We start from the raw sequence: 15790 nt of genomic DNA on the forward strand, positions 1-15790 counted from the left end.
CGTTTGAAACTTTGGTAAGATGTTTCTTTGTCTGGCCCATTTGTCTAGCTCCTTCAACAGTAGTCCCACAAATAACTTACTTCTACGTCAAGGAGGGTAATTAGACGATAATTAGCTGGGTCTGTTCGACCCCCCCCCCCCTTAGAAAATGGGGATAATGATGGAAGACTTCCAGGACGAGGGAACCCGTCCCCTCTCTAAGATCTCTCGAAACAGAAGGGCCAACAACCCAGACCATAGGCCTAAATTTCTTTTTATAACCCGATAGGTTAAACCATTTGGTCCTGCTGCCCTAGAGGAATATGTTTTGTGTATCAGCTTGGATATTTCACTCTCCGAGTACTCTAACTCCCAAGCTGTATTAGGGATTTTAAAGCTTTTTAGCGGTGGCTTTTTATAGTGGAAGATAAATTTACCCACTCTATTTCTGCCACTAAGTTGCTATGTTTACTCTTTTGCGGGTTTCCATATGATTCACTAATGCCCAAAAGTTATGAGAGTTGTTAGTACACAATACTCCAAACATCAGCTCTCCAAACATCAGCTCTCCATCTTTTTGTAGTCAGGGCATTTAACGTTCCCGGGACCAATTTTCATTTCTGACTCACCTTCTTGCTAAAACTGAATTGTTTTTCACCAGGATGGGATTTCCATACCGGGGATTAAGCCATTGGATTCCTATGAAATCTGCATAGCTTTTAGCACTTTCTTAAAGCTGGAGGATTCCATATTACCCCATTGTGAATGCCTCCCACTAGGGTTCACAATACATCTGTTGCACTTAGAGGTTAAAATCACGAAGGTTTTTATGGAGTGGACAGCATTTTGCAAAATGTTACTGTTCTGCCGGTACCCTCCCTGCAATTTAGACTTTTGACAAAATGACCCCAACCTTCTTTTCATCTGGGAAATCCTGATAAAAATTCACTTACGTACTGTGCCAGTGGACAACCTCACAACTTTTACATGACTTCATAGTTCTGATTATCTTAAATAACGTAAATCAATCTTCGAAAGTTATATCCAGTTTCAGCTTCCAACAGTACATTAATTGCTCACCATCTTCTTTTTGAGTTTGTTTTGACATTACAAAAGTAAAGAAGAGTGAGGTATTTGTAAGTGTCCCTGAATAATTTTTCATTATTTTCTGGTGCGGCTCTCAGCTTGAGGCCGTTTAATCTATTCTTGTATTCAAGAACCATGTTTTTCTTCCAGAGACTTGAATATATCGAATTTAGCTGATTCTTAGAGCTTTTCCATTGCAGCTGATCCTTCTGACCTCTAGATCATTCTATAAAAAAAAGAAAAAATGAATTACATGTGCTTTACATGTATAAGTTTATATGGAAGTGGTTTCCTCTCCAATCTCACCCAGCGCATGTTAAACTCAAAGACACTGGAGTTCTATAGTTCAACTGGATTACTTGCAGTCTGAGCCTCCTTTAGGGGTACGGCTGCCCTAATGTACACACTCTTAACATGAACATGGATTATCTGCCTCTGAACTCACCCTCGTGGGATTATTGCCCAGCTGTGGACTTGTCGGGGAGGCACTGGATGTCAGAGCTGCCATTTCCTCCCAAGCATGTTGTGAATTCTGACTGCCAGGTGAGCATTGCTTGTTCATGTATGATCTTTTGTCGATTTGTGCATTGTTCTCGCATGAATAACCAGTAAGGACTCGCTTACGTCAAGTAAAATGTCTTTTCTGGCTAAAGGTTATGGGACATTTCAGAGCCCGGATACATTTCTCCAATTTGCAGGTTATCAGGTACAGAATTAAATCTGTTCTGGGAATTAAGGTTTTCTGACATTGCAAACACTGATGGGATTACTCTCCCTTGTGGATTTTCTCACAGCGAGTCAGGTGCTTTTCCTTTTGATGCTCTTCCGGCATTCACTGCACTCATAAGGTTTTTTTCCTGTGTCGATTGTCTCATGTAGAGTTAGTCGTTTTATCGCTTACAGTTTTCCATCATTGGAAGCATTCAGAAGGATTTTCTCTGATAGAGTTCGAAAAATAATCATTTAGAAAAGCAGTCTGACATTCATTCTACTAATGAAGTTTTTTCTTGAGTCGATTCTCTTATACAGATAAACATTATATTACTGCAGGTGTCCTGGATTGGACACATTAATAAACTTTGTTGTCCCATGTGGGTTGTCGCATATTTAAGTAAACAGAGTTTTTCTGACATGATGTACATGCATAAGGATTTTCTCCTCTGTGGGATCTTTCATGTTGAGCTCGATTCATTTTATAACTGAACCTTTCCTGGCATTCGAGGCACTGGTAAGGCTGTTCTCCTGTGTGTGTGTTTTTAGCACTAGTAAGGTTTTTTTCTCCATTGTGGGTTCTCTCTTGTTGAATTAAAGCGAGTTTGTGAGTAAAGCTTTTTTGACATTCTGTGCACTAATAAGATTTTTCACATGCGTGGGCTCTTTAATGCGGAATTATGTATTTTTTCTCACAGAATAATTTCTAGCATTCTGTGCATTACATTTTTTTTTCTTTCGTGGGATTTTTCATGTAGAGTTAGAATGGATTCATGAATTAAGTGTTGGCGACATTAAGAACACTGGTAAGGCTTTTCTCCTGTGTGGGTTCTCTCATCTTGAGTTAGACTGCATTCATGACAACCTCCTGACATTCAGAGCACTGGTAAGGTTTTATTCTCGTATGGGTTTTCTAATGCAGAGTTAGACTGCTTTTGTGACTGAATCATTTCTGACAGTCACCGCAATTATAATTTTTTTCGCTTGTGTGGATCTCATGCGGATCTACCAGATTTTTGTAAAGCTTTCTGACGCTCGGTGCACTGAAGGGTTTTCTCCTGTTTGGATTCTTTCATGTAGAGCTAGCAGACTTTTGTAACTTAACCATTTCTGACATTAAGTGCACTGGTAAGGTTTTTCTCCTGTGTGGGTTCTCTCATGGTGAATTAGATAGTGCTTCCGACTGAACCATTTCTGACATTCAGTGCACTGATAAGGTTTTTCTCCTGTGTGGGTTCTCTCATGGTGAATTAAAGTGTGTTTCCGACTGAAACATTTCTGACATTCAGTGCACTGATACGGTTTTTCTCCTGTGTGGGTTCTCTCATGGTGAATTAAAGTCAGTTTCTGAGTGAAGTTTTTGTGACATTCCGGGCACCGATAAGGTTTTTCTCCTGTGTGGGTTCTCTCATGGTGAATTAAAGTGTGTTTCCGACTGAAACATTTCTGACATTCAGTGCACTGATAAGGTTTTTCTCCTCCTGTGTGGGTTCTCTCATGCTGATTTAGCAGACGTTTCCAACTGAAACATTTCTGACATTTAGTGCACTGATAAGGTTTTTCTCCTATGTGGGTTCTCTCATGTTGAATTAAATGGAGTTTCTGACTGAAACATTTCTGACATTCAGTGCACTGATAAGGTTTTTCTCCTGTGTGGGTTCTCTCATGTTGAACGAGATTGGGTTTCTGACTGAAACATTTCTGACATTCAGTGCACTGATAAGGTTTTTCTCCTGTGTGGGTTCTCTCATGCAGATTCAGCATACTTTTGCAACGGAAACATTTCTGACACTTAGTGCACTGATAAGGTTTTTCTCCTGTGTGGGTTCTCTCATGTTGAATTAAAGTGTGTTTCTGAGAGAAGCTTTTGTGACATTCAGTGCACTGATAAGGTTTTTCTCCTGTGTGGGTTCTCTCATGTTGAATTAAAGTGCGTTTCTGAGAGAAGCTTTTGTGACATTCAGTGCACTGATAAGGTTTTTCTCCTGTGTGGGTTCTCTCATGCTGATTCAGCCTACTTTTCCAACTGAAACATTTCTGACATTCAGTGCACTGATAAGGTTTTTCTCCTGTGTGGGTTCTCTCATGTTGAATTAAAGTGTGTTTCTGAGAGAAGCTTTTGTGACATTCAGTGCACTGATGAGGTTTTTCTCCTGTGTGGGTTCTCTCATGTCGAACGAGATGGGGTTTCTGACTGAAACACTTCTGACATTCAGTGCACTGATAAGGTTTTTTTTCTCCTGTGTGGGTTCTCTCATGTTGAATTAAATTGAGTTTCTGACTGAAACATTTCTGACATTCAGTGCACTGATAAGGTTTTTCTCCTGTGTGGGTTCTCTCATGGTGAATTAAAGTGTGTTTCCGACTGAAACATTTCTGACATTCAGTGCACTGATACGGTTTTTCTCCTGTGTGGGTTCTCTCATGGTGAATTAAAGTCAGTTTCTGAGTGAAGTTTTTGTGACATTCCGGGCACCGATAAGGTTTTTCTCCTGTGTGGGTTCTCTCATGGTGAATTAAAGTGTGTTTCCGACTGAAACATTTCTGACATTCAGTGCACTGATAAGGTTTTTCTCCTCCTGTGTGGGTTCTCTCATGCTGATTTAGCAGACGTTTCCAACTGAAACATTTCTGACATTTAGTGCACTGATAAGGTTTTTCTCCTATGTGGGTTCTCTCATGTTGAATTAAATGGAGTTTCTGACTGAAACATTTCTGACATTCAGTGCACTGATAAGGTTTTTCTCCTGTGTGGGTTCTCTCATGCCGATTCAGCATACTTTTGCAACTGAAACATTTCTGACACATAGTGCACTGATAAGGTTTTTCTCCTGTGTGGGTTCTCTCATGTTGAATTAAAGTGAGTTTTTGAGTGAAGCTTTTGTGGCATTCAGTGCACTGATGAGGTTTTTCTCCTGTGTGGGTTTTCTCATGTTCAATGAGATAGTGTTTCCAACTGAAACATTTCTGACATTCAGTGCACTGATAAGGTTTTTCTCCTGTGTGGGTTCTCTCATGCTGATTCAGCATACTTTTGCAACTGAAACATTTCTGACACATAGTGCACTGATAAGGTTTTTCTCCTGTGTGGGTTCTCTCATGTTGAATTAAAGTGAGTTTTTGAGTGAAGCTTTTGTGGCATTCAGTGCACTGATGAGGTTTTTCTCCTGTGTGGGTTTTCTCATGTTCAATGAGATAGTGTTTCCAACTGAAACATTTCTGACATTCAGTGCACTGATGAGGTTTTTTCTCCATTGTGGGTTCTCATTCAGATCTAGCAGACTTTTGTAACAGAAACTTTTTTGACATTTAGTGCACTGATGTTTTTTTGGGTGGGTTCATTTTTCCAACGTACGTTTTGTTAATCAATAATATAATTGAAAACCTAACCTTGTTCCTGAGTTGAACTTGTATTATTCTCAGGAAGTAACTTTCTTTATAATTGCATTTAGTGCAGGATAGCTCATTTTAAGGTTTCATATGTTTCCACATATATCAGCAATTTCAATTAAGCTGCACATGTTTCTCGTTCATTCCAATTTTCATTTAAGAAATCTTCTCCAGTGATTTTTCTTTCATGCTGAATCAGGTTAATTTTATGGTCCAGGTTTTTCGCGCAACAAGGACATTCCAATGATTTTGTCTTATGGTCACTGTATTCAAATTAGGTAAGTGACGATTTGTAGAAAGCAGTGTTAGGACATGTATTCTTCATTCATATCCTTTTGTAAATAGCTTGTGCCTTATGATTGCTTTATGATTTGCATCAGGTACACTGTTGTCCCATGTACTTTAAGAAGCCCTTCTTTAGCCTTATCCACCCTACTCTTGACATAGAATTGTGGAGATGTGACAACAGAAATCCCCTTCAGCAGTAATTTTCCCCACTCCTCGTTCTTGAGGTTTTGGGGCATCCCGGACTTCTGTAGACCATGCCATTGTCGGAGCTCTTGGACATCTTAGTTTTCTTTCCTAGTAAGCCTCTTCATTTTGTTGATGTTTTGAGGCACATTAGGTGGCCACCATCTTGCTTCTTTGTGTATGCTTTAATCAGCTGTAAAAGCAAAAGGACATGTTACATTTCTAAATGTAATGTAGCATGTACATTTTGACATATATATCATTATTTTGAGTAGCCGTACAGGAATTCACATTTGGAGTTGATTTTCATGTAGACTGGTTTAAAGCAAGTGGAAAAAGCCAATAATTTATTTAAACCAGACAGCTGCAAGAGTAGACAAAGATGTCACACCTACTATACACCACAATCAAATCCCTAATGCCCCCATCTTTGCATCAGCTGTACCAAGAAGCGGCAAATCACATCTCAATCAATGACACCTTACAGGTACACTTAGAGGAATCAGCACTACCTGTCCCCCTCAACAGCAGAAGGCACCTAAAAAACTCTCATCCTCCTCAATGTATCCCTTCCACCTCACCCCGCCCCAACATTAGATCTGCCAATCTTCGGACCTCAACCTATTTTGGGGGGGCGTGGCTACATGGGCATGGACTAGGACGTGCAATCTGGGTGCTCCTGCTGATCTGACAGTGATGCAGCCAAAAATGGATGCTTTAAGCTTGCTGTAAGACGTAGCTCAGAAGCTTCATCCTTATAAAAACGATGGGCATGCAGCAGTGCAAACTCTGAAACTAAATGCTATTGCAGGAAGAAATTCGGAGGCGGAGAAGTTTGCAGGTTCCCGTGGACTAAGGAAACAAGATGGCGCCCCTCCGAGGACAAGACAAAGGCTCATCACAAAAAACGCTGGCGACATGCATCTGAGCCCCGATCCTCACGGAATGCAGAACCGGTGTATGAGAGAAGGGTCGAAGGAATGTAGCAACCATGGTGCTACAGAGTAACCGATAAGCAGAAGGCGGCCAGCTTGGAACTCATGGACCAGCAGATACATTGTGTCACCGGGCGTAGGCGAGCACAACAGTGGCCAGCCGCAAAGTGAAATGGGGGACACCTGGGCTGCTGCAGGCGACTCCAAGAGAGCAGAGGATATGAAGTGAGGCAAGCTGGACTGGCGCTAAAATCCATGGCAATTGAGATATAAAGAGCCCAGTCACCGGTACTTAGGCACGCTGAGATACAGAGGCATGCTGACTGAACAGCATAAAGGATCGGAACAGTCTGACCGTGGACAAGGAGCGGTCTCCCCGCCATATAGTAATCGAAGTGCTAAGGTGTTAAGAGCACCACCGTGGAACATGCCGCTAGCATTAAGCACAGAGCGGGCAGTCATAAACACAGATCAGCAGCTGCACAACAGTGACTGACATGACAAGCAGAGAGGCCCGGCTGTCGGTGGCGACTCTAGCGTGAGGAGAAGCAATGAAGAAGAATGAGTACATGAGGAACAGTACGTGCGCAATATGGTCTTGTAATCGTGCCGGACCCATGAGATGTGAACCAGAGAAATATCCAGGTGCCCGACGGAAGAGGAGGCAAAATGGCGGATGGTTCAGACAAAGGATGTCCCTGGTGAGCTAGCACCAACCCGCGAACCGACCAGTTCGGAAGCGCACGGTGGCTGGAAAAGACCTGGCTGGATGCGAGACAAGAGAGGGAGCCCCTGTGTGGAGTGAAGCCGCATCACGTAACAGAGGAGGAAAAGAGGAAAAAAAAAAAAGGAACAAAATATTAAATACGAAAGGAAAGTGTGAGTGCCCGGACTGGAGCTGCATCACGGATGACCACACCGGAGTACATAGCCGTGTTGTTGAAAAGACAAAGGGCTGACACAGCACAAGGATCACAGGCTCCAACACTCACGAGTAAATTGAATAAGGGCAGTATTGGGGGATTGTTGTACAGTGCACTCATAGCAGACTGCGGGCAGCCTGGGGCAGACTGGGCAGCCAGAGAGAAGATTTGAGGCACAGAGTGGGACTGCCCCCCAGGAACGCTGTGAGGGGAGGTTGAGGCTGGCACATTCCACTAGCCTCCCCCCTCATAACATATATCACAGGACGGCACCCTTACACGGAGCTGACAGCACGGGCACAAATAGACTGTCATACCCTCGGGGAAGGTGAGGCAGAAAGTGGCTATATCAGGATGAGAAGGAGAAAAAAAAATGCATGACCCACTATCAACTGGGAAGCAAGAGAGCAGATAATGACCTGAATACGGGGGCGCACTGCCAAACACGCCCCGTAGCACAGGTGGCACAGAGAGGGACGCCTTGACCCACGGCGAAACAGCCTGCTGCCCCAGGCAGAACCCAGATCCACAGGGCCGCTGCAGGCATACGAGATGGATGTTGATAGAGCCGGAGCCTAGAGTGAAGGTACGAGAAACCACTAGAAGTACTGGCAGCATCACAAGGAGCGGAGCAAAAGTTAAGCCCAATCATGGGCTAGACCTGCACTGCAGCACAACCAGGAGTACGCTGCCTTCAGCCCAGGGCGAGCCGAGTTGAGAACACAAGAGGCATGGCGGCAAAGGGAGGCAAAGGAAAGGGGAAGCAGCCTATGATGGACATTTTTACCACAACACATCAGACTCCGCAGACGCCCACCGAGACAATGACTACCATACCGGATAGCGGATCAGGGACAACAAATGAACAACAGATCCTGGCAGCAATAACTGAACTGAAATCCTCATGGAGGGCTGCAATGGCAGACCTAAAGGCGGCCCTTGAGACGAAGATAGAAGCAGTGGGGATAGAGGTCGGCTTGCTCAGACAAGATGCGAGAGCTCTGGCGGAAAGAACCGGTGGCCTCGAGAGCGCAGTGAAGGTCAACGCGGAGACCAGCACCACCAACGCTAAGGAGGTCCATATACTGAAGCAGCAAGTTTAAATCTAGAGAACCGCATGGGGGAGGCTGAAGGTAGAGCGCGACGTAATAACATACGCCTGGTAGGCCTGCCGGAAGGAGAAGAAGGCCCTGACCCCACAGACTACGTGGAGAATATGCTCATCCAGGAGATTGGGGCCGGCAAGCTCTCCCAGGGATTTGCAATTGAACGAGTGCATAGGGCATTGATGAGGAGACCTCAACCCGGGGCCCTGCCCCGGGCAATCATAGCAAAAATACTGAATTACAGAGACAGGGAAAAGATCCTGGAATTGTTTCGGAAAGGAGGGACGATAACACGAGCATCGTCGACGATCACTGCATACCCGGAATATACCATGGCGGTACAGAGACAACGGTATAACTATGTGGCAGTCAAAAGAAGATTGCGGATAACAGGCTTGAAGTATATGCTCTTGTATCCAGCCAAACTTAAGGTACTGCACAAAAGCAAGGCACACTTCTTGTTACGCTCACCTGGTATCCACAGGGATGCCACCCAGCCCTGGTTGGATGATTTGAACTCTCGAACCCTCTCCCGGTCCCTTGGTAAGGCCTCTGGTTAAAGATGGGTCTTAATATTGTAAAAGGTGGTTTCTCCGTCCTGCTCCTCGTGGTAGGGGCGCGTAGATGTGGGGGGCGAGTAGTGACCAAATTACTTCACTGGTGCAAGCCCCCCTGTGGGAATCCAGGCCTGCTGCGACTCTGTAGGTTTGCTGATTTAGAGTCTTTATATGCAGTTCTTATGTTCCTCTTAGTTCGAATAATAAGGTCTTGCTTCTTTCCTTTTAGGTATGGAAAGGTATTTTGGTGTTGTCATGCAGTTTGAAGGTGAGCATGGGCCGAAAGGCGAAAGCGCGGTGTGTGCGATGCTGTCCAGTGAGTAATGCACGATGCGCGGCACTGTTTCACCTTTTATATTGCTAACCTGTGTCTTTTCTCTCCTTGCAGGTTGCGATGTTCCTCGCCGAGCACCGTAATGTTCCAGCAATAATACTGACCAGGAGATGAATACCCAGGTAAGAATTGTGTGGCTTTCTTCATTCGGGAGGAAACGTGAGTAAACACTTACTAATGCTGTCTTTCTTTCTCCTCTTTCCAGGTTATGGTATTCCAGGATGCATGCAGTGCCGGATGATGGAGTTCGTACCTTCAGGTGAGTGGAACTGAAGTCAGCAATGGATTGAAGACAGGATACTGTTCCAGGTATGTTTTGTAGTGTTGTTTCTCTCTATGCAGGTCCTTGGTTTCAGGTAAGCTGGCATCAAAGAACTGTACACGGTGAGCGTTAAGCTGCCCACAGCAGAATAACACAAAACATGTTCTGCTGTTTGGGTGTGGTTTAAATAGTCTCGGGTAAAGTAGTCCACGTAAAATAGTCCCAGGCCTGCCACACCCAAAGTAGTACAGGTAAAGTAGTCCCAGACCTGCCACACCCAAAATACTAGACCGCATAGCTCAGTTCCTTGTAGCTGAGCTATGTGTGTGCCTCCATGTTGGCTGAACTCCCCTCCCCCACCCCCAAGTTAAATAGTCCCAAGTAAATAGTCCCATTCTATTGTTGGTCTTCATGATGGTTATGAGCCTGGCCCCAAAGGCGCAAGGACTGACTCCAAGAGAGTCTTGGATGAGGTTTTAAGGCCTTTGACCTGGCCCTAACTGGAAGGCTGACTTGCCAGTGAGGGCCAGGGGCAAGGGTCATGACACTTCTTCGACACCCCGGAGGAGGTGATAGACTGGCTGGACGCTAACGGATTCCCAGAAGGGGTAGGAGGTCAGAGTGGCGAGGAACGGGAGAAGTGACCCAACACAGGACCGGAAACGAATGCGGGGAGGGTAGTACTGCAATGTAGAACACTGAGACAATCATGAAGGCATGGGTAAAGTATTGATTTAACCAATTGATAAGCCTAGCGATATGAACATGCTGGACTGGAATATAAAAATGTATAATGAAACTCTGGCTGAGAAGGCGCGTTAGATGACACCAATGCAGGAGACACGCGGGTGGAAAGCCTAACTCCAGTAGGTAGATTAGCGGTAGCGCCAATAGGGCGATGCCGTCCTGCTGTGCCCAAGTACAGGCGGAAGTCACGGAAAGGGCTAGATGTGGGTGTGTCTGAGATCCAGGGATGGAGCTGGGCCAAAGTTGGGAGGGGGGGGGGGGGGACGGCGGGAGTTGGGGGGTATGTTGGAGTTGGGGCGGGAGGGCGGTGGGAGGGAGACTGGGAGAGTTAAAGGGGTTATAGTTAGGGGAAGTTTTAAGTTGGGGAACGGGCCTACACGCGGTAAAGAAAATTCTGAATAGAGTCTGTGCTTGCAGGAGGGGGAGAGCGATACGACTAGATAATGGGGGACCTTAAAGTTATTACGTGGAATGTCAGAGGGCTCAATAGCTACCTGAAGAGGAATAAGGTTATGATGTATTTGCGCAGACAAAAAAATAGACATAGCCCTGATACAAGAGACTCACCTTACGCAAGAAAGGTTAGAAGTGATCTGTAAGAAATGGAAAGGAACTGTTGTAGGCGCTACATATTCAGCTTACGCTAGGGGAGTGATTACCTGGGTTGCACCGCATGAACCGTTCCAGCTACTACAATCCACAGTGGAAGCAGATGGGAGGATGGTTATGATAAGAGGGCTGGTAGAAAACAAAGAAGTAAGCATTATTAACACATACGCCCCGAACCAAGACACGGCAGCATACTTTAGGACCCTGTACAGTAAATTAGGCAGGTGCTTGGTTGGGGGGGGGTGGTATGGGGAGGAGACTTCAACTGTGTGCTGAATCCGAAAATAGACAGACCCACCCCAGCGGCTAGAATGTTGCAGACACTACTGACGGACTTTGGGTTCAAGGATGTATGGAGGGAGCACAGAGACAATACTTACATTTCTCGGCCCCACAAAATCTGCATACTAGGCTCGATTATATATTTGTCACACAAGGGCTGATGGTGGAGATAGCACACACGGAATACAAAGCGAGGGTCCTATCGGACCACTCACCGCTGGTTCTGGAATGGCAATACCGACCTCCAAGAGCAAAGCTACCAAACTGGCGCCTCCGGGCCGAGGCGTTGAAGGATACAATTTTCAGGGAGCATTTGAGAGACGAAATAATAAGCTACTTTGAAATTAACACTCGGAGCGTTGACAGCTGGTACGCTATGGGAAGCCTTAAAAGTGGTGGTACAGGAGATAGCCATAGCTAAATCCAAGGGACTGCAAGGAGGGATATTAAGTGAATTTACAAGAAGCAGAAAAAGAATTAGAATCAGCCTTAAGACGGGGAGGTACCACCAAGGAAGTGAATGAAGCGATACTCAGGCTGCAATAAAAATGTGTAGGATGCTGGGAGAGATTGTGTAACTTAAATTATGAAAAGTATATTGAAAGACAGCATGCTGGAGGTCATAAGCCAGGAAGAACCTTGGCATGGCTGTATAAGAGCGAGATCCCCAGACTAACAATCAGAACAATAACGACAGAAGACGGGGGCCTAGTGGACACCCAAGAAGGCGTTATTCGTGAGTTTGTAGATTATTACCAAATCCTATATGGAGATAAAGAGAGAAGTGATTGTAGGAAGATAAATGAAACACTGGAAGACATAGGTTTGCCGCAAATCAGTGCGGAAGAGCGAGAGGAGCTAGATGACCCGATCACCCTAGAAGAACTAGAGGAGGTGCAATTACCCACCTGCAAGACTGCGGGGGCCGACGGCCTCCCGAGTGAATTTTACAAAATGTATAGAAACGAGGTGCTCCCGACGCTTTTAGCGATGCTAAATGAGGCTTACGAAGTAGGAAGGTTATCAGAAACCCTAAGAGAGGCGATAATTATACCGATACTGAAACCTAATAAGCCTGGCAAGGATTGCGGGTCATTTAGACCACTATCAATGTTAAATCAGGACAGCAAAATACTCACAGCGATCTTAGCCAACAGGATGAGGAAAGTCATCACCAAATTGATACATCCTGACCAGACTGGGTATGTCCCGAGCAGGAACATAACCAACAAACATAGACGGCTCCATCAAGTTATTGAATATGCGAACGGAGAGGCTGGCGAAATGGCAATTGTATCGTTAGACGCAATAAAGGCCTTTGACTCAGTCAAATGGCCTTGGTTGATTGCAGCCCTGACCAATTACGGGATAGGGCCTAGGTATCTTAGATATGTCCAATTACTGTATAGCACACCCCTGGCTAGGGTTAAAACGGGCACAATAATATCAAAGAGATGGCAACTTAGTAGGGGTACCAGACAGGGATGCCCGTGGTCCCCCATGCTGTATATTTTAGCCCTGGAGCCCCTGGCGATATACCTCAGAAGCAGTACAACGTAATAGGAATCACCATAAAAGGTGAACCGCACTTGATTTCCCTGTATGCCGACGATATGCTGTTGTATTTACGTTACCCTGAGGAAAACCTCCAATATGTGCCAGAGGTAATGGAGAAATTTGCGTCACTGTCCGGTATAGGAGTGAATCCTAAAAAATCATGCATATTCCCGCTGGGCAGATACAAGGGGATCCCGCTGGAACAACTACCTGTTTTACAAATACAATGTGAGGTCAACACGTTTAGATATCTTGGGATAAATATTCCCCATACAGTGGAGGCAGAGCACCTGCATAATACTGAGAAAGCGATCAAAAGCATTGAAAATAGCATGAAGTTCTGGGTAAAGCTTCCCTTGGCGATGATGGGGAGAGGGGTAATGCTGAAAATGGTGGTCTTGCCGAGGCTGCTGCACTATTTTTGCAACATACCATACTTGATACCAAAGTGATTCTTTGCTTGATTGCATAGCATATGTAGAGATTTCTTATGGCATGGGATGAAGAATAGAATTGCCCTCTGGAAGCTGCAAAATTCACATGATAAAGGGTGAATAAAACTGCCAAACTACGAAATTTACTATCTAGCTAGTCAATTACAATATGTGGCAAAATAGCTATCAGAAGACCCCACCACAGAATCTAGGCTGTTTAGGCTGGAATGTGCCCCATTCTTTCTACAAGAAATGATGTGGCTGCCCAAAATAGACATGAGAGAGCGCCCGAAGATGATGATGATTCTGGGATGCAAAAAAATGGCATAGGGCCTGTCAGGTAACGGAGAACCCATCCCCGTGTTCCCCACAAGTGCCACTAGTTGTGCTAGCGGGAAAAGAAAGTCATCTAATGATGATGATCAGGAAGTATTGGGAACCAGTAGGGTTAGCAACCATGGGAGACATATGGCAAGAGGGGAGGATCAAAGAATTTCAGAGGCTAGTGGAGGAAACAGGGTTACATATTGGACAAAACATTACGTACCAGGGGGTGGTGCGACGGATTAAAGAGACATGGTCCGAAATAGTGCTAGAAGATCAACCAGGCGCCACAATAGACATAATATATGACATAGCAGAAAGAGGGCATGAGATATCTAGAATATATGAGATGGTGATGTCCAAAGTAGGGAAAGAACTGGTACAACTGAGACAGGACTGGGAGGAGGAAGTGGGTGCCCCTATTACCGACAGGATGTGGGAAAGGGCCCAATGGGCATGTTAGCAAGTTAAAAGACTTAGCATATATACTTGCGAAGCGCAGAGTCGCTATGGGATGGAAAGCATGTCGCAGTCCTAGAATAGAAGTGTGGTGGAAAGACTTGCATAAATGGGCAGAAGCTGAAACTACAGTATGGCAGGAAGCTAGCAACTCTGGTGGGGAGGAGGAAGCTGAAACTTTGATGGTTTGGAAACCTCCATTAGCCGAGATATTTGGGCCCACGCAAGACTGGCCTAGCGATCAGGACCCAGCACAGAACACGGGAGAAGGACTCCAAGTGCAAGATGAAGAAACAGAATGTGTAGGAGAGTAGGTTTGAGGGGGTGGGAGGGTACCGGGGAAGCGGTAGATATGGTTTAGTGACATATCGGAATTGATATAATATGTACTGCAAATTTGGTTGATGTTGGTTGTTGAAAATTTATAAAAAAAAGGTTTTTAAAAAAACGTATTTTATACTAGATCACGATGTGCATTTCCTTAAGATCCCTAAAAGCCGATTTCTTTAGTCATCTGCACCTGTACTTGCCCACCTCCTTCTTCCAGTCTAGGCATTGCAGCATGCCAACAGGCACACGGCAGGAGGAGCAATAGTGATCAAATCATGTCTCCAAGTATCTAGCACTGATCTTCGTAACATCTTTAGCTGTAAATTGCCATTCAATACCACATCTGAGGCACTGTACACAATTCTGGCAGCCCTATTTGGAGTACGGCATCTACTTCCAGAGGTTGCATCAGCAGGAGAGGACCCCAACAAGGCAAGCTTTCCTTACACTGAATGGATAGAGCAATGGCCACACTCAGCAAACATCTTCACTCACATATTCAGGCTTTACACTGCAGAAAGAAAGAAAGAAAGAAAGAAAGAAAGAAAGAAAGAAAGAAAGAAAGAAAGAAAGAAAGAAAGAAAGAAAGAAAGAGAGAAAGAAAGAGAGAAAGAGAGAAAGAAAGAGAGAAAGAAAGAGAGAAAGAAAGAGCTCAGCAAGGTGTTTTCCGGCTGTTTCCACAATAACACATTCAAATTCTATGTTTCAACACACAATATGCATAGCAACGAAGCCATCCTCACATGGCAAATCACACCCCTCTGAACACACAACATAAGAACACTATACCTTTAAAACAATGGAAATAAGCCCAGGCCAATGCATCATTGCTCCATGGCCACGCAAGACTCCTCTTCGGATACACATGTCTCTATGCTCTTGGCACAGAACACAGAGGATCCGACAGGCATGCACAGCACACAATACATCCAGTCTGCATACTGTGAAGGCAGCAGGAAGTAGACAGACAACAGATTCAAAATAGGATCTCAAAAGTTTTATTTCACTTAAATGTCAAGATGGAATATGGCCTAACTTGCCCCATGCTAAGTTGGGATTTCCCTACTTGAAAAAAACTAGGGATTGTTTGTCAGGAAATCGGATTCAACAACTCACTGTATACAATGTGTAGGGAATGTCAGCATCAAATGAATAGTGTTCAAAAACAAAGTTCCGAGCGTCTTCCAGCTCTTGGCTTGAAATCAGTTTCCCCTGCCACATGTTCAAAACAGTTCACAAAGTATCGGGGTTCCCTTCCCAACAAGTTCAAATCTTTCAGCTTTATAAAACACAA

At 44.7% G+C, this 15790-nt stretch overlaps 1 protein-coding gene across 2 annotated transcripts in view; it reads right to left on the reverse strand.

Moving 5' to 3' along the window:
• Positions 1-788: 788 nt before the first annotated feature.
• LOC138453007 (zinc finger protein 850-like) overlaps positions 789-15790 on the reverse strand; it is a 292011-nt gene continuing 277009 nt past the window's right edge. Inside the window, exon 4 of one of the 2 annotated variants that reach the window (XM_069605414.1) lies at positions 789-4575. In XM_069605414.1, coding sequence (XP_069461515.1) covers positions 2893-4575 — 1683 coding nt within the window. In that variant the 3' untranslated portion in view covers positions 789-2892. Of the gene's footprint in view, positions 5831-15790 lie in introns of both variants that reach the window. The other variant, XM_069605413.1, reaches the window with a different exon arrangement.

This window comes from Ambystoma mexicanum, chromosome 4p (genome assembly GCF_040938575.1).
Source record: "Ambystoma mexicanum isolate Mex_15411 chromosome 4p, UKY_AmexF1_1, whole genome shotgun sequence".
NCBI lineage: Eukaryota > Metazoa > Chordata > Amphibia > Caudata > Ambystomatidae > Ambystoma > Ambystoma mexicanum.